Here is a 22,279-nt window from a genome sequence, read left to right on the forward strand (position 1 = left end):
GATGACATGTTAGTAACAAGTTCGGATATGGATGAAATCCAGAAGTTGAAGAAGCAACTATCGAGTGAGTTCGACATGAAGGATTTGGGCGCAACGAAGCAAATTCTTGGAATGAGAATAAATAGGGACAAGCAAATGGGTACTTTGCAGTTGTCTCAAGAGGAGTACATTGGCCGTATTCTGAAAAGGTTCAGCATGAGTAATGCTAAGCCAGTTAGCACACCCTTGGCTAGCCACTTTCGGCTATCAAAGGGTCAGTCCCCCAAGACAGAAGAAGAAAAGGACTTCACGGCTAAGGTTCCATATGCCTTAGCCATTGAAAGTTTGATGTATGCCATGGTTTGCACGAGACCAAATATAGCTCATGCAGTGGGAGCTGTGAGTAGATTCATGTCAAAACCCGGGAAGCAACACTGGGTGGCAGTGAAGTGGATACTAAGGTATCAATGAGGTACAACTAACAGAAGCCTGTGTTTCAGAAATGGCGAGCTAAAACTACAAGGGTTTGTAGATGCAGACTTTGTTGGAGAGGTAGATCACAGGAGGAGCACTACCGGATATGTTTTCACAGTAGGTACTACTGCAGTGAGTTGGATTTCGCAGATACAGAAGGTTGTTGCTTTATCCACTACAGAGGCAGAGTACGTGGCTGTAACTGAGGCTAGCAAAGAGATGATTTGGTTACTGGGATTGTTGGCAGAAATGGGTTTCAGACAAGAGAAGAATTTTTTGTACAGTGATAGCTAGAGTGCGATACACTTAGCAAAGAATTCAGCATTTCATTCAAGAACCAAGCACATAGGACTTTGGTATCATTTCGTCAGATCACTTATAGATGATGAGGTGTTGACACTTGAGAAGATCCAGGGTAGCAAGAATCCAGCTGACATGTTAACCAAAACAGTTACTATAGAGAAACTGAAGTTGTGCTCAACTTCAGTTGGTCTTCAAGCTTGAGGACAAGTGGACGAGTTGCAGAAGAGGGAATTGCGGAGATTCAAACTCATTAGACTCCAAGTGGGAGATTGTTGAAAAATGGAGTCAAATGAGTAAACTATGGTAGTATCTTCTAGAAGACGTCAAAGGAATAGTAAAAGGTTGTTGCACCAACCAAGCCGTCAAAGGATTAGTGAAAAGTTGTTGCACCAACCAAGCCGTCGAAGGAATAGTGCATGGTTGTTGCACCAACCATTCTCACCAACCTTTCTATACCTATATAAGGAGCGTCAAGCTTCAATGTTTCAAAAAAGCTAAGATAAGAAAAGTATAGAGAGAGAAAAAGAAAGAAAGGTTGAGAGAAAAAGGTATAGAGAGATAAGTCTAGTGTTAGGCATATAAGAATTGCATATCACAACATAGAAGAGTTGTGTGCAATCTCTCTCTGAAATATCTCTTGTAAAGTCTCCCCGTTATTTTTCTCCCAAAGTAGTGAAATCTCTGCAACTCGGTGGATGTAGGCAGTATTGGCTGAACCACGTATAAATTTCTTGTCTTGTGTATGTTTGTGCGTGTTTATAGTAATAATCAAAAATACACGTGTATGTTCTGTCTAGGAAAGATTGGATTTTAAGTGAGACCGGTGTGACTCCTCCAATCTTACCTGGAACCGTACCGAGCTGTATCTTTGGTAAAATACTATTTACCGTACTTGTGTGTTGTTGTCTTCTTGACAAATTGGATCCCAAGATCCTGAAGAGGAATTAGTGGCGTCTAATTTCCTAACAGATCTTCCAGATTCCAACACTGGAAACGCTTGACTTATCACATAATTCTCGTCTTCAGGGTTCGTTGCCAGAGTTTTCTTCGAACGGATCACTTCGAATGCTGGTGCTTCGTGACACAAGCTTTTCAGGAACATTGCCAAATTCAATTGGTAACCTGAAAATGTTGTCCGTAATCGATCTTCATGATAGCAATTTCAATGGATCAATCCCAAAGTCAATGTCAAGCCTCACACAATTGCTTTATTTGGACATGTCATCCAACAATTTTGTCGGATCAATTCCATCATTCAGCATGGGCAAGAGTTTGACCACAATAGACCTTTCCAATAATAATTTATCAGGTCAGGTTACTTCAACTCGGTGCGAAGAACTTTTGAATTTGAAGGTTCTTGACTAGAGGTACAATTCATTGAAAGGGAGTATTCCAATTTCTTTGTTTTCCCTTCCATCATTGCAAGCACTGCGACTTCACAATAACCACTTTTCTGGTCCACTCAATGAATTACCAAATGTTTCTTATTGTCTACTCAAAACCCTTGATTTGAGTCACAACAACTTGGAAGGGCCAATACCCACCTCTTTGTTTTTGCTTCCATCATTGTGGGAACTAACACTTGGCAACAATCGATTTTCCGGTCAACTCAATGAATTTCCAACTATTTCTTCTTACCTATTGAGCTACCTTGATTTGAGCTACAACAACTTGGAAGGACCAATACCCATGTCCATCTTTGAACTCCAAAGTCTTAGAAGTCTAGGACTTCAAAACAACCAATTTTCTGGTCTACTCAATGAATTGCCGAACGTTTCTTCTTGTCTATTGGAAACTCTTGATTTGAGCTACAACCACTTGGAAGGGCCAATACCCATGTCTCTCTTTGAGATCCAAAGTCTTAGGAGTCTCTCACTCTCTTGGAACAACTTTAGTGGCTCCTTGCAGCTTAATGTGATTATGACTATGAGAAATCTTTCAGTTCTCGATCTATCCCACAACAGCTTAGATTTGACTTCTAGCAAATTGAAAATATATCCTCACTCCTTGATAAATCAATCCACATTATCAAGTATAGACCTTTCAAACAACAAGATTCACGGAGAGATACCCAATTGGATCTGGAAACTTCCTTATCTTGATTCATTGAATCTTTCTTATAACTATCTAGAAACTCTAGACTTTCCTTTACTCAACATGTCTTCTTTGAGCTCTCTAGACCTTCATTCCAACCAGCTCCAAGGGCAACTCTCAGTTTTCCCAAAACATGCTCAATACTTGGATTTCTCAGGGAATAACATCAACTCTATCATACCAAATAATATTGGCAACTTCCTTACTTACACTTATTTCTTCTCTCTTTCAAATAATAAGTTTAATGGGAGTATTCCTAAATCAATATGCAACGCTACAAGTCTTATTGTCCTAGATTTGTCTGATAATTTCTTGAGTGGCACAATTCCTCAATGCTTATTTAAGATGAGTGGGGAGCCCCAGAGTCTTATTTCAAGTCTGCTTCAAATAATGGCTCCATTGATGTGGAATCAACGTTTAGGGGTGTTGAATCTATGCAAAAATAACCTCATCGGCACAATTCCTAATGTATTTCCAAGCAATTGTGACTTACAAACTTTAAATCTCAACGGAAACCAGCTAGAAGGAAAGCTGCCAAAATCTCTGGCCCAATGCACACATTTGAAAGTTTTAGACCTTGGGAACAACCACATTGAAGATGCCTTTCCATGTTACTTGAAGAACATATCTGCATTGCACGTCCTTATTCTGCGATCAAACAAATTTTACGGGCCCGTTGTTTGTCGAGGGCTTAATGCCTCTTGGCCGATGCTTCAAATTGTAAACATAGCTACAAACAATTTCACTGGTAAGCTTCCAATGAAATACCTTTCTGATTGGAAGGCAATTACAGATGAAAAAAATGAGGCGGAATCTCAGTTCATTCAATTACAATTGAGTTATGGTTCAATTGATTTAGAGCGTATGAGAGTTAGGCCAGACATTTATTATCAAGATGTGATAACTGTTACGATGAAAGGCCAAGAGGCAAAGATAGTAAAGATCCTAAATATCTTCACCTCCCTCGACTTCTCACGCAACAATTTTGATGGGTCTATACCTGGAGAAATAGGAGAACTCAAATTGCTACATATCCTCAACTTGTCTTATAATGCTTTCACAGGCCAAATTCCACAATCTTTAGGTAAATTGACTTATCTTGAGTCGCTAGACTTGTCAAGCAACAAGCTTACTGGTGTGATTCCTATCCAACTTGCAAATGGTCTTATTTTCCTATCAGTCATTAACCTTTCGTTCAATCAATTAGTGGGTCAGATTCCACGAATCAAGCAATTTGCTGCATTCTCGGAAACTTCCTACAAAAGGGAACATAAGATTATATGGCATTCCTTTGAAACATTGCGCACATGAAGAGTCGGGATCATCACCTCCAACATTTGAAGAAACTCATTTGCATTCTAGGAATGCAATTGACTGGAACTTCTTAAGTGCTGAATTGGGATTTGTTTTTGGCTTTGGGATTGTTATTGGGCCTCTTATGTTTTGGAAGAGGTGGAGGATATGCTACTACAAACATGTTGATAACATGTTTTTCAAGATGTTCCCTCATCTATATATTAGAATAGAAAATCGCCAAAGGCGAGCACACAAGAATCAAGGACGGGAAGCACACAGAAATTAAGGACATAGGCATTAGTGATAGATACGAGGAGCAACGCACTCAGGTTTGGCTCTTTCTTTTTTGTTTCAGTATTAAGTCAAATGAAAAAAAAAAAAAAAACAACTAATTAAGAAAAAATGTGCTATTGGATGTGAATGTTGTCTTAAGTGAGTTTGTAATTATCAATCTAAATATATATTATTATTATTATTAAAATACCTTTTTGATAGTAGATTTGCAGGTGACTTATGAGACGCTCATGGGATTGTGGAAACCAACAAACTCATGTTGTCATGCTTGCCTTGGTTACTATTATATATTACTACTTGACTTTTACTGTAAGATTTGTCGCAATATTACCCTGCGCTCATCCATCAAATGCGCGCGTAATTCTAGTGGTTACATAAAACGTTCACAAAACCAAGTTCATTGGCCGGGATGCCACTTTTGCATCTCAATGAGTGGTATGTATGGTATGTATTCTGTTTTTGTATTTCATCATGAGTTGTATGCTTCTTCATAAAGATGATGTTTTTCAGACACTTTGATATTCTTGTGTTTCTTTTAAGTCCTCAAGTGTGATCTTGAGAATCGTTATATAAAAAAAGTTGAGAGATCGATGAAAAGAGTGCTGCATTAATTATTACAATTCCTTTCGTGTAGAATTAATTAAGTGAAATCATATTCTTACACTATAATTTCAAGTTGCAAACCATATATAATGTTCGATCATCCCATAAAAGCCACTATGCAAGAAATTTTTCTGCACAAGCGGTGAGGAGTTTGGATTGTATAAATTCCGAAGATACTACGATCCATGCTTGTGTTTTTGAAACAAATTAAAACGAAAAAAAAAAACATTTTTTACCTTTATATCAAGAAAAACATATTTTCAAACCTTTATATCACAAATTAAAAAAAAAATTTACACTTTTCAATACCATTTTTTCACTTGTTTATACTAATTAAAAACGTATTATTGGAACATGTATAAACATATTTAGTATTTATATATTGAAAGAATGTAGATAAAATAAATCCTAAAAAGAATTTAGATAATTGCAATAGGCAAATAAGAATAAATCGAATAAAATGGTACTAAAAGTCTAAATACTAGTATATTTATGTTACTAATTAATAATTATTTTAATTGTGATCTTATCTATAAAAGTATCAATAAATAATAAATTATTAGTTAAAAAACTTCAATTAAGATTACAAAAATTCTCTGTACGATTTTTTAAAATTCCGAACCGGTAATCCTCTTAGATATTTATTAGAGCAATTTGTCCGTTAAGTTCGTTGGTAGATAAAAGTAACAAATAATAAAATATATGGTTGGCTGCGTCTCTTCAACTCCCTCCCTATCTCTTTGCGAATGGCGAGTGGTCTCTGCCTCCACCGCCACCTGCTCTGCATACACTCACCCAAGGCCAATTGTTCATCGTACAAATTCGAAGCGCTCATCAGAAGCCCTAATTGCTCGGCTCGTCTTAGAACCGTGCCCAAATCGTCACCTCGGAAGCACGCTAGCTCGTCTCTGGAGAGTGAAAGTCCGCCCCGAGAGCCAAAGTCTGCACGTTCTCGTGCTCCGGTCGACCCGGACCCGCCACCCACTTCGTCTCTTTCACATTCGTTTTCTTCTCTTGCTCACCGTCTAAGGTACGCCCAATTTTGAACTGGAGCATGAGCATTGGATTTTTTTATTTTTTTATTATTTTTTTATTTTTTTCATTTTGAGGTTGTAGTTTTGGGAAATTTGCAGAGATGGGCTCAAGTTTGATGAACTGGGGCTGGAGATATTGACAATTGCATTGCCTGCTGCATTGGCTTTGGCCGCTGACCCGATTGCGTCGTTGGTTGACACAGCCTTTGTTGGCCATTTAGGTACTGATGTTTCGGTTCCGATTGTGGATGTGGAATTTGTAATGTTTTTTTTTTTCCTGGCTAGTTGATTTGGAAATGTTTGATTAATTGTCTGAGTGGAGTGTTGGGACTGCTTCAGTCTTCGGACTTGTTGATACTAATTTCAAGTATTGGGATGTTTCTGGCTGTGATTTGGGCAGTCGTTCTTATGAGACATATCGGTGTCATACTTCCCATCCATACTGTAGATGATGACCGTTTTTTTTTTTTTTGTTTTTTTTTTGCGCATCTGATGACTACAATTTATTTTTGTGTTACTGATTTTCTCGTGTAGGATCGGTTGAGTTGGCGGCTGTTGGGGTATCTGTTTCAGTTTTCAATTTGGTGTCAAAGTTGTTTAATGTTCCATTGCTCAACATCACAACGTCCTATGTTGCTGAAGAGCAGGCATTGGTTAGTCAAGCCGCTGAAGATTCCACTCATATTGACAATGGTAATTGTTGCATGTAATCTAGCATATTATGATTTTTTTTTTGTGAATTTCCAGGATTTTGTTTTGTATTTTTCTCTTCAATTATCTTACGGGGTTTTCATTTTGTGATTGTCCTTAAGATGGCATGGGCGAGCACGATGGCAAGAAACTCCTTCCCTCAGTATCAACTTCTTTAGCACTTGCTGCTGGTGTTGGCATTGCTGAAGCTGTTGCGCTCTCTTTCGGCTCTGGTTTCTTAATGAATGTTATGGGTATACCTGTTGTACGTAGACTTAACTAAATTATGAAATTCAATAATCAACGTTTTGTTTGTTACCTAATGTTTCTCTTATATTCTATCATCATTCTTAAAATTTAACTGATCTATGTTGATGTCTTTATTTGTATAACGAAATTGGTGAGGCACTTGTCTCTTCTTGACATGATGAATAGTATTGATTTTTTTAAGGAAAATTTTTGAATATCTAGAGGAAAAGATTTTAATTTTTAATTAAAAAAATTAATGATGGTTAATTTAGATATTCCTATGCTTGGAAATGCAACAATAGGTGCAGAGATCTAGTTTTACAAAGAGTTGATTGGTCAATCAGTAAATTGTGAACCAATGGACCTGTTTGTTATGAGATCTAGGTCCAATAATAATCACAATTTTTGAGTGGAAGTTCTGAATGGTCATCAATTATGTTGGAAATTATCATAACTTCTTGTGGAAGTCATAAATGCGGTAAGTCTTTTACATTACTCTATGCCCATTGACCTAGCTAAGCATGTCCATGATCACTCGAGCACGCACACACACATTAGAAGTACAATAATGTTGTGGAAGATGATGATTAAGTTTCTAATGCAAGAAAAAGAGTGATGCTTAGCATTAGTCACTAATTCCTTGAGAAACTATAGTAGTGAATTTATAAAGAACTATACACATGAAACTTTTATAATCATGATGTCTACAAGGGTTCATTCGAGCCTCTAATCTATTGCAATGTAAATATGTGCCTTCCATATTTGTAAATTTATTTTGGATGTGATACAATTTTGTCTTATTTGGAGTTTGTTATAAGATTAAAGATATTGTTTGGAAAGTGTCTAATGAGGTTTGATATGTTGTAGGACTCACCAATGCGAGTGCCAGCTGAGCATTTTCTTACCCTGAGGGCCTTTGGTGCTCCACCAATTGTAATTGCACTTGCTGCACAAGGCACTTTTCGTGGATTTATGGACACAAAGACACCTCTTTATGCCATTGGCAAGTTGCAACATGTCTCTTCTCTGTCTTTCTTTCTCTCTCTCTCTCTCTCTCCCTCCCTACTGTTGGGTGTGTGTATATAAATGCATGAATGAACAATGTTGTGACTTGCAACTATAAGTTTAAGTGAACTCATACATTCAGACTTTTATTCTTTTTGCATTGATAATAATAAGCTTTGAGCAGCCTCTCTTTTAAATGATTAATCCTTGAAGAGTTTATGGATTTCAAAACTTCTAGTATTTTTGGAAGTTGCAGCAGACAATTTATACTTTGTGGGATGAATCTGGTCATCTTAAATATTATAGGAGATTTTCTTTCATCAGGATGAGACTGCTAGTTGTATGTATGACATGTGACTATTGAATATCAGGTGCTGGAAACTTGCTCAATGCGATATTGGATGTAATATTGATTTTTCTTTTTGGTCTTGGCATTGGTGGTGCTGCAATTGCTACTGTGATTTCTGAGTACGTCAGTAATGTGGTAAACTTTATAATTGTTTGATGTTCCTTTGAGTTACATATTGTTGTCACCTTTCCTCTCCTGACAGATTCTTTCATGTCCATTTTTCACCAGGTATTTAATTGCTTTTATTCTTCTCTGGAAATTGAATAAAAAAATATTGCTTATTTCTCCAAACATTGATGGGAGAAGAGTTTCCAGCTATCTAAAATCCGGTACGTTTATTGCCAACTAGTTTTATGGGTGTCTGCTGTACTTTTGCTCTTCCAATGCTTGGACTCCTTTCGGTGAAAATCTAAAGAAGAGTGTTATTCTTCTGAAACTATCTGGATGAATAATTGATATAGGCAATTTCCTTGTGGTGCTTTTGTTGAATTTATGATTGACTTGTGATATTCTTCTCTCAACAGTATCATTGTTGTATGCATAGATTATGGGTAGCAGGTCCAATGTGTATCTGGACATTGGCATGTGTTTATGTATTTCTGTGGAACTCGTGGCTTATCAGTTAAGCATCAAATCAAACCCAGTTGGCTACCTTATGCTAAGAAAAGTTTCCTAATTAATAGATACCACACCAAGTGACCGTACATGATGAGAGAAGCCAACTAGTTGGAAAAAAATAAATATTATCCATCTTATATATGGCATGCTTTGTGTTTATGCTAGATATTTTATTGGCTGGATCAGAAAATTTATTTGTATCTTTTTTGAGTTAAGCTCAAGGGGGAAAAGGGATATTCAGAATTATGGAGATACAGACATGCATGAACACTGTGTTACTGAATCCATATTTTTAACTGTAATTTCTATTGATGCATTTAGATAAGCATAATAGATGAATTCAGTCAATTTGATGAAACGTATTTTTGGGTTTGGAACTCTTATATGCCACATTAAATAATCTTAGGTCAACTAATGCTCTCAGCTTAGATCAAGGATTAGATATTTTACTTTAAACATTGTTTTTATTGTGATGCTCTTCATGATTGTTGCCTTGCTGGCCTGACAGACAAGCTGCTTAGAGAAAACAGAAAATGATCAATCTGTGAAAAAATTCTGGTTGCTGTATTTTGCAGGTGGGCTTCTTATTGGGAGGACCCTGGCTGTTCTTGTAACCATGACACTGGCAACGTCCATGGCAGCTAGAGAGGGTCCTATACCTATGGCAGGTCATCAGATCTGTGTACAAGTTTGGTTGGCAGTGTCCTTGCTGACTGATGCTTTAGCACTTTCTGGTCAGGTATACTTTGCATGTTTACGCATTAATGTGTTGCGAATGTAATCAAGTTGTTGACATTGATTGACCAAAAAATAAATACTGCAAGCTTGGCAGCTCCGGGACTGTATAATAGTTTTTGGGGACATGCATAATTTCCCCAGATGATTAGTATCTTATCCCAGCCATTAGAGATGGCTTTTGGGATGTAGCTATTAGCTACCTGGGTTTATTGCCTTATTTAGGGACGTATTTACAATCAACCAAAAAAATAATAATGTTTTAGTAATACTAGACTATCAAATATCCGAATCCTAAATTTGACTCAGGAAATTCTGTTGGACAAGATACATGGAAGTGTGTTCACACCAATCTTAACTGATTTATTTTTTAAAACATAACTTCATGCTATGTAGGAGGTAGTTGTTGGGAAATATGTGGAAAAATTAGTTGTGTTTGCTGAAGATCAAATTGGGGGCTGGTCAGTACTGGGAAGCTTCGGGATAAAGACAAAATTCAAGAGACAGAAGCTGTTTGATGTCTTGACCTTACTCTTCGCTCACATGCCTTACATCCAGTAGCTCAGTAGACAATAACAAATCTAACATATATGAGAACAAATTATTGGCAATTTTTAGTTTGATGCAACCTCTACGCTAGGGTCATTTAGCATTCCAATTGGCTCAAACAGAAGACTTATGTATAACAGCAAGGTGGATTTTTTGTGCTGCTGCGGCTGCTCTCTCTCTCTCTCTCTCACACGAACATAAGTTGCATCTGAATGAGATGCTTTACTTGAATCTTCATTGTTTCTGTTGTCATTACATTGATTATTCTTCACAGGCTCTTCTTGCCAGGGGTTACTCCCAAGGAAATTATGAACAAGCACGTCAGGTGGTTCACAGAGTTCTCCAGGTTATACTAATTCCCTACCCTCTCTGTGCCAGTGCCATTCTGAACTGGTTTCATTTTTTTTTCCCCAAAGCAACAGACATAAGAACTGACCCAATATTTCCATGTTATTTTCCTTCTACATTTAACCAGATTGGCTTAGCAACTGGAATTGCATTGGCTGTTATTTTATTTCTTGGGTTTGGGGCATTTTCTAGCTTGTTCAGCACGGACTTGGAAGTTCTGAACATTGCCTGGTCTGGTATTCTGGTAAGAAACTACAAGTCTGAAAGTTTTACTAGTTGAGCAGTTGTTTTCCTTTTGGGTAGATGCCGAGAGTGATCTATTGGCTGTGCTCTTTTGATGTTTTATGCTATGGGGACTAAGGGTACCCATTTGGTGAATTGTTGGTCCGCAGCCCCACCTTACAGAATGAATAAGGAGAGGCCTATTGATGACCGAGCCATTCTTATACTACTTACCTCAACCCCCCTTTGATGTAGTCCTTTCAGGTCTTGGTATGGTAGATATTGGACCTAAAGGGTTTAAACCCATTGTAAATGTGGTAGGGGTAACTTTTTAAAACAACCCCCCAAAGGGTTCCCAGTATATATATATATGTTATTTAGAATCAACAAATGCAAAAAGGGGGCGACTGGGCAAGGTTTATCCCCCAAAATTTTGGTAAGAATCGCTGCTGGAGTTTGATAGATACCTGTAAATAGGACCTAAAATGGCTATACCCTGGATAATACGATGATATTTATGATTTCATCTATAAATTTCTTGTGACAATGATTCTATTAAGCATATCCAACATTGTCATTCTTATGCAGTTTGTAGCTGGATCACAGCCAATGAATGCTTTAGCATTTGTTGTTGATGGGCTCTACTATGGGGTTTCAGACTTTGGATATGCTGCCTACTCTATGGTGCGCCTCTGATTCCTGTTATAATCATATTCACTTAATTTGATTTGTTCTCCTTTCTTAGCTCCCTTCTTGTGATGAAAAGGTGCTCGTTGGATTGATCTCTTCAATCTTCCTACTTGCTGCTGCTCCAGTATTTGGTCTTGCTGGAGTTTGGATGGGGTTGTATCTCTTCATGGTCTTGCGCGTAGGAGCTGGAATTTGGAGGTAAACTAATTTCTTATTATGTATGGTTATATAGGGTGTGTGAAATCATTGCGTCTTTATAATTGACGGTGAAATCAAATATCAACTGGCACATGGCGTCACTTTAGTTTGACGATTACCTTTTTCTTATTCTTTCTTCTTTTTAATGGGAGGAGGGGTGAATAACTGATGAGATTCACTAACGATAATTAGGTTCATACTGCTTAATGTATTATGCTAATACCATGCAAATTGGTTTAGTCATATCCACCTGTTCTTATCAGACTGCTCTTTTCTTCCAAGCCTTGACTCTTTTGATAATATTCCCTCAGGTTGAGCTCGAAAAGTGGACCATGGAAAATGGTATGGTCCAAGATGAAGCAAGAAACTGACTGAGCTGTGATCAAGTTCTGCGTCCCAAAATTTCTGCCTTCTGGTTTGGATGTTGAGTGCCATCATTATCATGAGATGTGACACCGACGCTTATCCTAATTTTCAAGCCCATCAAACAACCTTTTACCAGTGCCTTGGTCACAAAAAAGAAAAAAAATAGTTTCAAGATGCTGAAAGAGGTGTACTTTTATTGAGGGTACAAGGATTGATTAATCAGAGTTACTGGATATAAGTCTAGTTAGTTTGATAAGGAGATAGGCAGGATGTCTTATTGAGGGTTTCAAGGCTGAGATGTCATCCCCTTCCGGCTTCATTGGGTTCTTATGTCTATCACGACTTTGGTATTTTCTCAGAGCTTTCCTTACTGTCGATCCTGATTGGTTTGACCCATTTGTAACAGCCATGTCAATTACAAAGTGTATATACGAATCATACAATTACAAAGTGATCAGTACATAAAGAACAATACCCATTAACGATTGACATATTTCAACGACCCACTTACCCCAAGTCCTCTGTCACACACCTCTATATTTACAATTGGTGTTCTCACTTTTCAAGGCCACATTTTCCTTGCATGTACCCTTTTTTAAATGAGACTGTCTGAACACCATAAAAATTTAAGACTCAAGAAAATATGTAAGATTCATTTATTTGGGTAGTGTAAGATGTGAGATCTAACTATCTAGAAAAGATAAATTTCACAATTCTCTTCCCTAAAACTGTTCAAATTTTTATATTATTCAGACAACATAATAACAACAATATTATTAATTTATTTTGGCATACATACACTTACCGGTTACAAATGGTTTAAGATCACTAGGGGTGAAGGGCGGCAATAACGTGGAGGGGCCTAGAAGGCCAACGGGATGCCGTCGTTTCCTTTGACTTGGGTTACACATAATGAAGTGGGTGTTACAAAGATGTCCTTCAATGGTGTTGTGAAATGACAATCTGAGAGATATTATTAAATGGAAGATCTTCTCCTACCCTATTGCATGTTTAAGACGCATTAATGAAAAAGAAAGACCTTCTATCCTACCGTTTTTTGTCTAAGAAGCATGTACGTTTCACCAACTGAGCCGATTCAAGTACATTTTCGTGCCACGTAATCACCCAAAAAAAAAAAAAAAAAAGGTAAGGTTTTAGACCAATATCAATTAGCATTCTTCTATTTTCTTTTTTATTTTATGGGCCAAGTTGTGGTACGTTGCGCTTATATAGATTTCCTTGCATACACACTATCTTAAGCAACCTGTTTATTAACATGTACAAAATTCACTTGCAAAAAGTAACTACAAAATCTGACTGCAAAAATTCCTCGCGATCATTAAGAGAAGAAGCTGAAGCAAGTTGAATGACACGTCCAATCCTCTGCCATATGATGGGGAAAATTCCACAACCATAGCAGCTAAGAGAGCCTCTGTTGGCAGTTAAAAACGAGCTGTTTGATTCAAGAGCAGAAAATAATAAAAATGCAGATGAGATACTGATTTAGAAGATGAAGGCAATCAAAATACAGTAATTTTCATTTCATTTCATTTCACTTCATTGTCTTACAAACCAAAATGAATTTCTGAAATGAAAACAGAAATTTCAACGACAAAAACAAAACAAAGCAAGGATACTACACAGGACTTGACAATATACCCAACGGCCGAATTCCGCCAATCCTTATCATAGAAATCACCATAAACCCACAACGAGATGACATAAACTGTGGATCCATGATTATCAACCATCTTCAGCTCAAAGGTCACCAAAAGATCAAACTGCAGGATCATTGACAGCAATTCCATGGTTACAGGATCTTTTTCAGGAAAGCTTCAAGATCTGATTGTGCATTTTCCTGTTTTGAATGATTCCAGAAGAAAACCAAGAAGATAAAAGTAAGGAAGAGAAGGTGATTACTTATTTCTCCGCTATTTTTCCTATGCAAAATCTAGCTAATCATCAAATGCAAAACCGATCATGCCACCCTACTTAGTATATACAAGTATATAAAAAATATTCCCTTCACTAAGAATTGATAAGAGTTTCAGAATATAAAGAAACACATCAATAAGAGTTATGTCCATATATAGACTATCCAAACATATGGCTTTCTGCTACCATCCTCATTTTGCTATATAAAATCTAGCCTTCCCTCATTTCTCTTTCCAGGTTGTTCTGCCCTTACCCAAGCCAAGATACCTGTATCTCGCTGATCTCTGTCAAACCTCTACCTCAGGAAATGCTTCTTTATAAACCTCACCTCAGGAATCAATTCTATATAGCTTTTTATATTAGGCTAGCAAAATATATGTACAATACATCTTATGTTGCAATTTGACAGTATAATGACATAGTGCACAGAAGCTTACTTCAGTGAACAAGCAGAGTCAAAGGCAAGTTCACGGTATTTAAAAGGGGGTAAGAAAATATTTTAAAGCACTTTTTTCAACCCATGCGAGCAGTTTTAAAAGGATGGTAAACCCTCTACCTGTATCCTCCAATCCCCCAAAACACACATACTCAGACGTGCATAATAAAGCATAGGCATATATATGCAGGGATTTTCTTCAGGCAAGATCCTTTTCTTTTCTTTTTTTTTTTTTTTTTTTTTTTTTTTTTGACAAGTAACAAAAATTACAACAATAACAATTACACTTGAAAAGAAAGGCAATCAATAAATAAAACAGAAGTCCGATCAGGGTTTTCAGGCATCAAATATTTGCCATTAACAAAAGATTAGATGCATAAATAGCCCCTTCCCCGCTGAGTGGATGATCACTCAGTGCAAAGTAGAGCACAAGATCAATTGTAGCAACTGACAAAATTAGTGTAGCTCATATGGACTACACACGATGTCTCTTTACTTTGTCTTTTCACACCAACTGGAGAACCGCTCCAATGGAGATGGCACTCCCTCTCTTTCTCCATAACCCCAAAACACAAGATTTCAGCTACATCAGCTCGATATCAATACGAGATTAAATTCTATGGAAACGTGTAATCATTCTAACAAGCCTGATATCACACAAAGTGTAATGTTTAATTGAATGAAAGCATGGTCTTTCTAGATGATACTCTCTGAACATATACTCAATTTGGTATAATTAGTTCCCTAACGACTACTGATTGGTTCCATTCTATAATGAAAAAGATGAGAAACCAAAGTACCTGGCGCTGAATAAAACTAGACGGCAGGTTGTGGCAGTTATTCTGATCCTGCCAACCGAGCAGCTTTGTGTCTCAACTTCCTATTGAGATTTTCCTGCCCCAGAAAAAATAAAATAAAAAATTCTAATTGAATGACATAATTTGTCAATGATAAACCTAGAATTACATGAATGCATATAACGCCAACAATTATTCAATTGAGCAAATTCAGTTACTGCATCCAATTCATTCGCATTCTTCAAAATCTATCGAATTTGTAGGTTAACTATACCAGCATTCTCCAAAATCTGCCGAATTTGTTGGATAATCAACCAAACGAAAACCCACCTGCTCGAAAACCTTAGCGGAGCTGAGCTCCACCTGCCTCGCCAAGCTCTCGACTTTGGCAAGCATTTTCCCATACAAATCCTCAAGCTCCGCAGTATAATTGGCGGCCCCGGAGCCCATCAGCCGCCTCAATCTCCGGACCTCGAACCCCTCGGCGCACAGATCCAACTGCCTCCGCTCCACCAACTCCTCCTCTTCCCCCTCCTTCTCATCCTCAATCATCACCGAGCCCCCCACCACGCACGGCAAGGCCGGGAACGGCGAGTTGGGGCTGAACGCGCCGTAGTGGCCGCGAAACCCGGGGCCGATGTTGACGATGTCGATGGATTTGGAACCGAAGGACTCGGAGGAGACGCTGAACTGGTACGCGCGGTACTCGTGGGTGTGGATGGCGTGGTCGTGGATGGGGGAGGCGAGGAGGAGGAAGAGGCAAGGGGAGAGGGGGGTGGAAGAGGAGGAGAGGGATTGGGAGACGGAGAACTCGCGCATGGAGGGACGGAGAGGGGAGCGGCGGCGAGCGGAGAACCAGCCGAGGGGGGAAGGGGAGGAGGGGAAGGAGGGGAGGAGGTGGCCGGAGGGGGAGGAGAAGGGGAGGGAGATGAAGGAGGTGACGGTGGCGATTCGGGTTTGGGAGGTGGAGGTGGTGGTGGTAGTGGTGGAGGAGGACGGGTCGTCGTCGGAGAGGGTGGAGGGGGAGAGAAGGGAAACGTGGCCGAAGAGAAGGCCGTCGAGGGGGCCGGAGGAGGAGGAGAAGCGTTGAATCAGAGAGGCCAGGGTTGGGCCGGAGATTGCTATCTTGTCTATGGGAGTGTCCGCCATGGCGCTGTGAGAGAGAGAGAGAGAGAGCGAGAGGGCGATAAAGAAGGCGTCTCGTCTGATTTCGATTCAAATTCAACGACATGTAGTTTTTCTCGCTGGTGGAAAGTGTTTCTTACCAGAGAAATGATAGAATCTAATAAAAACTTCATATTTTGTCCATAAAAATTCAAGTGATAAGATGCCACAACATATTTTTATGTAGAGGGAAAAAGACAAAACAAAAAGAAGATAATGTGACATCTTGCCACATGAATTTTTATGGGCAAAATATGGAGTTTTTATTAGATTCTATAATATTTCTACTTATAATTAATTAATTATTATTAGGGGTAACTTCATTTTAACCCTTGAATTACTATGCAATTTGATAAGCCTTCAAATTTCAAAACCACTTAATTTGAACCCCTGAACAGTTGAACTTTCAATTGCAGTCAATTTGAATCATTTCGTCAGATTTAACCATTAACTTCTAATGGCAATACTTAAAAAGACCAAATATCCACGATTTTTATTTTTTTTTAATTTGGAATTTTATAAAAAAGTCACGAGTACAAACGTTATTGTCTCACTTTTAACGTTTAAAATCTGACAGAGTGGTTCAAATTAATTGCAATTGAAAGTTCAATGATTCAAATTGAGAGGTTTTAAAGTTTGAGGAGGCTTATCAAATCGCGTGATAATTCAGGGGTCTAAAGTAAAGTTACCTCTTATTATTATCTCAATTTAACCCTAATACTATCAATATCAATTTATTTTCTTGGTTTTCAATTTTGTAATTATTTTTTGGGGTAATTACCTTTTCCCCTATCAACTACAACACATTTTCACTTTTTCCCATAAACTACCAACTGTACCATCCGACCCCCTTGAACTACCATTTTGTGCCCAAAACCCTCATTCCGTCAGTCAAAGGTGTTAATTCAGACGGTCAAAGTGACCATGCGTTCTAGTTCATAGGGCCAAAGTGACGGGTTGACCGTTTGAGTTAACGCTTTTGACTGACGAAATAGTACCTTTAGCTAATGAAAGAAGGGGTTTTGGGCACAAAATGGTAGTTCATGGGGGTTGAGTGGTACAGTTGATAGTTCATAGGAGAAAATGAAAATCATTGTAGTTGATATCAAGAACTCAAAGTATTTTGAGTTTCTATAATTGCAATCGAGCACTAATAAGTGCGATCGATCGCACTAACAGAGTAGAAATAATAAACTCTATGTTAGTGCGATCGATCGCTTTAGTAACTACGATTGATCGCACTCGCAATATGTTGAGCTGCTACTGATTATTGAAAGAATAGTTAAGTTGTTGAAGAGTAGTTATTCTTTCTGTTTAAGTTGGTTTGTATATAACAGCTTATTGTTATGTAGTTAGCAATTAGTATATGCTATATATACTGTAAATGTACAAGAACCAATTTATTGAATAAAATTAACAAGAGAATATTTCTCTCAACTCTTGAGTTCACTAGTTTTACACTTTGTTAGTTCTATTTTTGTTAGTTGACGGAGGAAAAGGTAATTACTCCTTATTTTTTTGGATTTATGTTGTTCTTCAAGAAGTCTCTTCGTTAGATTTTCCATCAATTTTTTTTAACAAAAACCATGTGACATCTCACAAAATATAATTGAAAATGACAAAAACCTGCGAAATTGATTGTAAAAATTAAAAAAATGATTTGATATTGACCTTAAATTCGGGATAATTATCTGTTAGTTTCCGTTTTCTTAAGCTTTTATAGATTCTTAATTCCTCAATGGACAAATGAGTAGCTTTGGCTAAAAAAAAAAATTCATTTTTGTAATATTTTTATAGGATATCAAGATGTTAGGTATATTATAAGTCTCTTACAAATTAATACATTTATCACACCCGTCACTAAATTGAGGTGAGAATCTATGCAATACTAGGGCTTTCACTCAGCCACCTTGGCCCGCCTGGTCCGCCGCTGCATTTACACTCTCACAAACGACCTCTCTAAATTCACTAATTCCTTGGGGGTATCACTAATTCATATCATGGAGGTAATAAATGTTGTTTAATCAATGGAAGCAAGAATTGAAATGAGTAGTCATCATCACATAAACCACATGGAAGTGTTGAAACTTCATAATTTATTGAACATCTGTGGTTAACATCAGAAGCAAGAATTGAAAGAATACATCATTTTCCTACAGAAAAAATAACTCTTATTCTAATAAACCCACATGAGCTTTGTATATACGTACACTACAAACAATAAGAATTAAAGAATTTGAGCAATACCTATCTCTCATCCCCTATAAACAATGTAAATTAATCATAGAAAACCAAATAATTAAACCATTTATTCACTTGTCGATGCCACTTTCGCTGCTCCATCATCGCCAGCTGATGGGTCCTTTGCTCCATTGTCACCTGAACTTGCTGGTGGTAGCTCTGGTTTAATCTCCTCCAGCTGCTGAAGAACTTGCTGAACTTCTGGGCGTGCTGCTGGTGTGGGATCAACACAATGCAGAGCTAATTTCAATGTGTTTAGCAACTCATCGCTTATGGAAGGTGCATCCCTCATGAGCTCCAAATCAAAGACTTCATTTGTCCACTCCTCCTTAACGATTGATGCCACCCACTGGGGCAGGTCCAACCCATTCACCCCTTCTCCGGGTGATTTTCCGGTCAAGAGCTCCAATATGATCACACCAAGACTGTATACATCAGTCTTCGTGTTCGCCTTCTTTATCTTCGAGAGCTCTGGTGCATTATAGCCAAGTGTTCCTGCAGTGGCAATCACATTGGTGTTGGCAGCAGCCGTCATGAGGCGCGAGAGGCCAAAGTCTGCAATGTGGGAATTTGTCTGCTCGTCAAGTAGTATGTTGCTCGATGTGAGATTCCCATGTACCATTTCCTCCTGAGAATGCAAGTGGCTTAAACCACAAGCAATCCCCTTGGCTATATTCATCCTTGTCGGCCAATCGATGACGGTTTCTGGCCCGCGAGCTGCATATGAATGAGCATATATTTGTCATAACATAATAGTTCTGACTTGTTTATAAATAAAGAGATTTTCTGAGAATCTACTTACCATGAAGGAAAGATGCAAGACTTCCCTTAGGCATGAAATCAAAGACAAGAAGCTTTTCTCCTTTAGGCCCCAAGTAATAGGCTCTAAGGGCTGTGAGGTTGGGGTGACGAATTTTGCCTAGTGCAGCAACCTCAGATTCGAACTCCTTATGACCTTTTGTACTCTTTTCCCTCAATCTCTTCACAGCAACTTCATTACCATCCTCTAATGTAGCTTTGTATGCAGTCCCATATGCGCTCTTCCCCATTATTTCAGCAGTTGCACACAACAGATCATCGGCTGCAAACACAAATGGCCCATCAAAGTGAACTAATTTTCCACCCGTTTCACCTCCGGATTCGACATGAGTGCCTGCAGGGATTGCCTTCTCTGAACTGCCTGCTTCAGCCTGCTTGGAAGCTTTACCATTCTTTCCTTTTGAAGCAACTCTTTTCCTGGCCACACAGCAGAGCAAAATGCAGCACAGTAGAAGTAGAGCCGCTAGAAGGGCGCCAGCTGCGATGAGGATTATGTCCCTCGTGCTTAGTTTGTGGCGACGCTGCTTCCGAGCCTCTTGTGATGGAGCTGGAAGGTTATGAGGTGGCGGGGAAGGGGAAGGGGAGGGACATGGGGTTGCAGAGCTAAACCCACATAGTTGAAGATTCCCTACAAAAGAGCTTGAATTGAACTTTTTGGAAAGGAGAGATGGGACGGGACCAGACAGATTGTTGTAAGAAACGTTGAAAGAGCTGAGGTTTGCTAGGATGGCAAGTGAAGCTGGAATTTCTCCGGTGAAATTGTTCCCAGACAAATCAATTTGGTTAATGCCAGAGATATTCCCGATCGTCGCTGGGATTTGCCCTCTGAATTGATTATTCTTTAGATTGAGTACGGAAAGGTTTTGTATCCTGTCCACTGTTTCTGGGATCTGGTTTTCAAGGCGGTTGCTCTCTAGATTCAATGAAACAAGGGAGGAGAGGTTGGAAAAGCTAGCAGGAAAACTTCCATTGATAGCATTGTATGATAAATCTAGCCGTTGCAGCCTTGTGAGGCTCCCAAGCTCACTCGGTATGGTCCCGGCGAGCTGGTTATGGCTAAGAGAAATCTCTCCAAGCCAAACCATCTTGCTCAGAGCAACTGGAATAGCTCCAGAAAGAAGATTATGACCAAGAGTCAAGAGCTGGAGATGGTAAGTATTGTTTCCTTTGGCACCCCAAGTGTTTGGAATAGAGCCAGAGATATTGTTATGCTGGAGAGCAAGGATGGTCAGAGAAGGGAACTGAGTGAGACTATTTGGGATTGAACCCGTCAATGAATTGAAGCTGAGATTGAGCCTGAACAGCTTGGTTGAGTTTGCAACACTAGGAGGGATTGCCCCAGTGAGAGAATTGTTGCTTAAATCAAGAGTCTGGAGAAGAGGACAGTTACCAATTGAAGGAGGAATGGAACCAGAAAGCCGGTTGTTGAAGAGGTAAACCCCTCTGAGATTGGGAAGGAATCCGAGGGAGGAAGGGACGGCGCCGGCGAGAACATTGTCGTGGAGGCTAATCTTTCGAAGGGCTTGAAGCTGGCTGATCTTGTCGGAGATTCGGCCGCCCAAACCCTTCCAAGGAAGCTGGAGGGCAATGACCTGTCCATTGACGCATTTGATTCCTACCCACCCACCAGAGCAAGCTCCAAAGCCACTGTCATTCCAGCTGCGCATCACGCCTTTGAAATCGATTAGCTCATGTTTGAAGGCCCGAAGTGCTTGATAGTCTGCTTTGGTGACCATCACGCCATCCCACTGGTGGCCTGAAACAAGTTGAAAGGTGTAAACAAACAACAAAATGTAAACGCAAACGCAAAACTTCCATGTTTTTTTCTTTTTATGTGAAAAATGGAACCAATCAGGGGTTTCTTTTGATGGAAAATGCAGAAACTGTGATGGGTTTGTGACAAATGGGTCCATGAACAAAGGAGGGCTTAGAGAAAACTAAGTAAAAGAGACTGGAAAAGCTGAATCTCTTCTCCCTCCTCTTTGATTGGTCTCCTTTAACTTCTAGGAGATCTAGTTAGAGGGGAAAGTATAATGCTGAGGAGCAAGCAAACGATGAAGGGAAAAACTAAATAAGTACGAAGAAATAATTGAGCGAAAGAGAAATGGTTGATGGGTCTGATAAAGCATGTGAGAACTGACTATTGAAAGGGAATATTGTTTGGAGGAGAGATGAAGTTCGGACCCCCCAAAGTCAGGAGAAATGGGGTCAGGGGAGTCTTCCTCATTGTTTATGCCAACGGCTAGTTTTACTTGGCACATTTATCTGTAACGGCTTGGGTTGAAATTGGGTCGCTCTCCTAACGGCTATATTTCCATGATGCGGCCACCGGCTACATGTGCTGGATCTTCTGATGGCCCTCAAGTTGCGATGGAGCGAAGTTAGCCACTCAGATTCACCAAATAAATAAGTAAATAAAGATTAGTGTTTCTTAACCAAAATGCCACAATTTACGAAAGGACAATGTTCTACTCCAAATTAGGGCAAAAAAAAATTTATCTAATTTAGTTTATAAAATATACACACTTTTTTCGAGCATGTGATGCACGTGATTCTTACATATTTTATTAATTTCGTTAAGGAATACATGTGAAAATATATACTTTAAAAATAGGTCAGTTTAATAGACATTATTAGAACATATGCTCTAAAAATATATATGTCAGTTTAATTCAATTACGAAATGGCCTTAGCTTGTTAACAATTATTATACTTACGCGATATAACACGTCAAATTTTATGGTAAAAGGTTTTGTTTGTTATTGCTTTTTCATTTTTTTTGTTTTTTTTT

General features: G+C 38.7%; 4 protein-coding genes across 5 annotated transcripts; 2 read left to right on the forward strand and 2 right to left on the reverse strand.

The window, feature by feature from the left end:
* The first annotated feature begins 2,445 nt into the window (after window positions 1–2,445).
* LOC132162496 (receptor-like protein 43) lies at window positions 2,446–4,161 on the forward strand. The gene has a single exon (XM_059572733.1). It carries the CDS (start codon window positions 2,446–2,448, stop codon window positions 4,159–4,161), a length of 1,716 nt encoding a protein of 571 aa, XP_059428716.1.
* Window positions 4,162–5,767: 1,606 nt separating this feature from the next.
* Window positions 5,768–12,589, forward strand: LOC132161803 (protein DETOXIFICATION 44, chloroplastic). Of its 2 annotated transcripts, XM_059571997.1 has the most exons (13): window positions 5,768–6,073; window positions 6,177–6,298; window positions 6,612–6,770; window positions 6,890–7,032; window positions 7,884–8,019; window positions 8,393–8,489; window positions 8,599–8,699; window positions 9,564–9,727; window positions 10,547–10,618; window positions 10,748–10,864; window positions 11,431–11,526; window positions 11,609–11,730; window positions 12,042–12,589. In XM_059571997.1, the coding sequence occupies exons 1-13, from the start codon at window positions 5,790–5,792 to the stop codon at window positions 12,103–12,105; spliced, it is 1,677 nt and encodes a 558-aa protein (XP_059427980.1). In that variant the 5' UTR covers window positions 5,768–5,789; the 3' UTR covers window positions 12,106–12,589. The 2 variants fall into 2 exon arrangements, with proteins under 2 accessions (XP_059427980.1, XP_059427981.1); XM_059571998.1 differs by lacking the exons at window positions 10,547–10,618; window positions 10,748–10,864; window positions 11,431–11,526; window positions 11,609–11,730; window positions 12,042–12,589 and adding an exon at window positions 10,120–10,486.
* Window positions 12,590–13,622: 1,033 nt separating this feature from the next.
* Window positions 13,623–16,475, reverse strand: LOC132162630 (uncharacterized). Its single transcript, XM_059572908.1, has 3 exons — window positions 15,595–16,475; window positions 15,268–15,361; window positions 13,623–13,954 (listed from the first exon to the last, which is right to left on the reverse strand). Exons 1-2 carry the CDS (start codon window positions 16,411–16,413, stop codon window positions 15,305–15,307), a joined length of 876 nt encoding a protein of 291 aa, XP_059428891.1. The 5' UTR covers window positions 16,414–16,475; the 3' UTR covers window positions 13,623–13,954; window positions 15,268–15,304.
* Window positions 16,476–18,511: 2,036 nt separating this feature from the next.
* Window positions 18,512–21,705, reverse strand: LOC132191260 (probably inactive leucine-rich repeat receptor-like protein kinase IMK2). The gene is made up of 2 exons (XM_059606201.1): window positions 19,472–21,705; window positions 18,512–19,386 (listed from the first exon to the last, which is right to left on the reverse strand). Exons 1-2 carry the CDS (start codon window positions 21,399–21,401, stop codon window positions 18,737–18,739), a joined length of 2,580 nt encoding a protein of 859 aa, XP_059462184.1. The 5' UTR covers window positions 21,402–21,705; the 3' UTR covers window positions 18,512–18,736.
* Between the last annotated feature and the right edge of the window lie 574 nt (window positions 21,706–22,279).

The sequence above is a fragment of the Corylus avellana genome, chromosome ca9 (assembly GCF_901000735.1).
Source record: "Corylus avellana chromosome ca9, CavTom2PMs-1.0".
NCBI lineage: Eukaryota > Viridiplantae > Streptophyta > Magnoliopsida > Fagales > Betulaceae > Corylus > Corylus avellana.

Coding starts and splice junctions, on each gene's coding strand:
- LOC132162496 (XM_059572733.1), top strand. CDS start 2,446: ATGTCCATCTTTGAACTCCAAAGTCTTAGAAGTCTAGGACTTCAAAAC.
- LOC132161803 (XM_059571997.1), top strand. CDS start 5,790: ATGGCGAGTGGTCTCTGCCTCCACCGCCACCTGCTCTGCATACACTCA. Junction 8,020..8,392: donor GACACCTCTTTATGCCATTG/GCAAGTTGCAAC, acceptor ATTGAATATCAG/GTGCTGGAAACTTGCTCAAT. Junction 11,731..12,041: donor GTAGGAGCTGGAATTTGGAG/GTAAACTAATTT, acceptor ATATTCCCTCAG/GTTGAGCTCGAAAAGTGGAC.
- LOC132162630 (XM_059572908.1), bottom strand. CDS start 16,413: ATGGCGGACACTCCCATAGACAAGATAGCAATCTCCGGCCCAACCCTG. Junction 15,362..15,594: donor CCGCTAAGGTTTTCGAGCAG/GTGGGTTTTCGT, acceptor TTTCTGGGGCAG/GAAAATCTCAATAGGAAGTT.
- LOC132191260 (XM_059606201.1), bottom strand. CDS start 21,401: ATGGACCCATTTGTCACAAACCCATCACAGTTTCTGCATTTTCCATCA. Junction 19,387..19,471: donor TCTTGCATCTTTCCTTCATG/GTAAGTAGATTC, acceptor ATTCATATGCAG/CTCGCGGGCCAGAAACCGTC.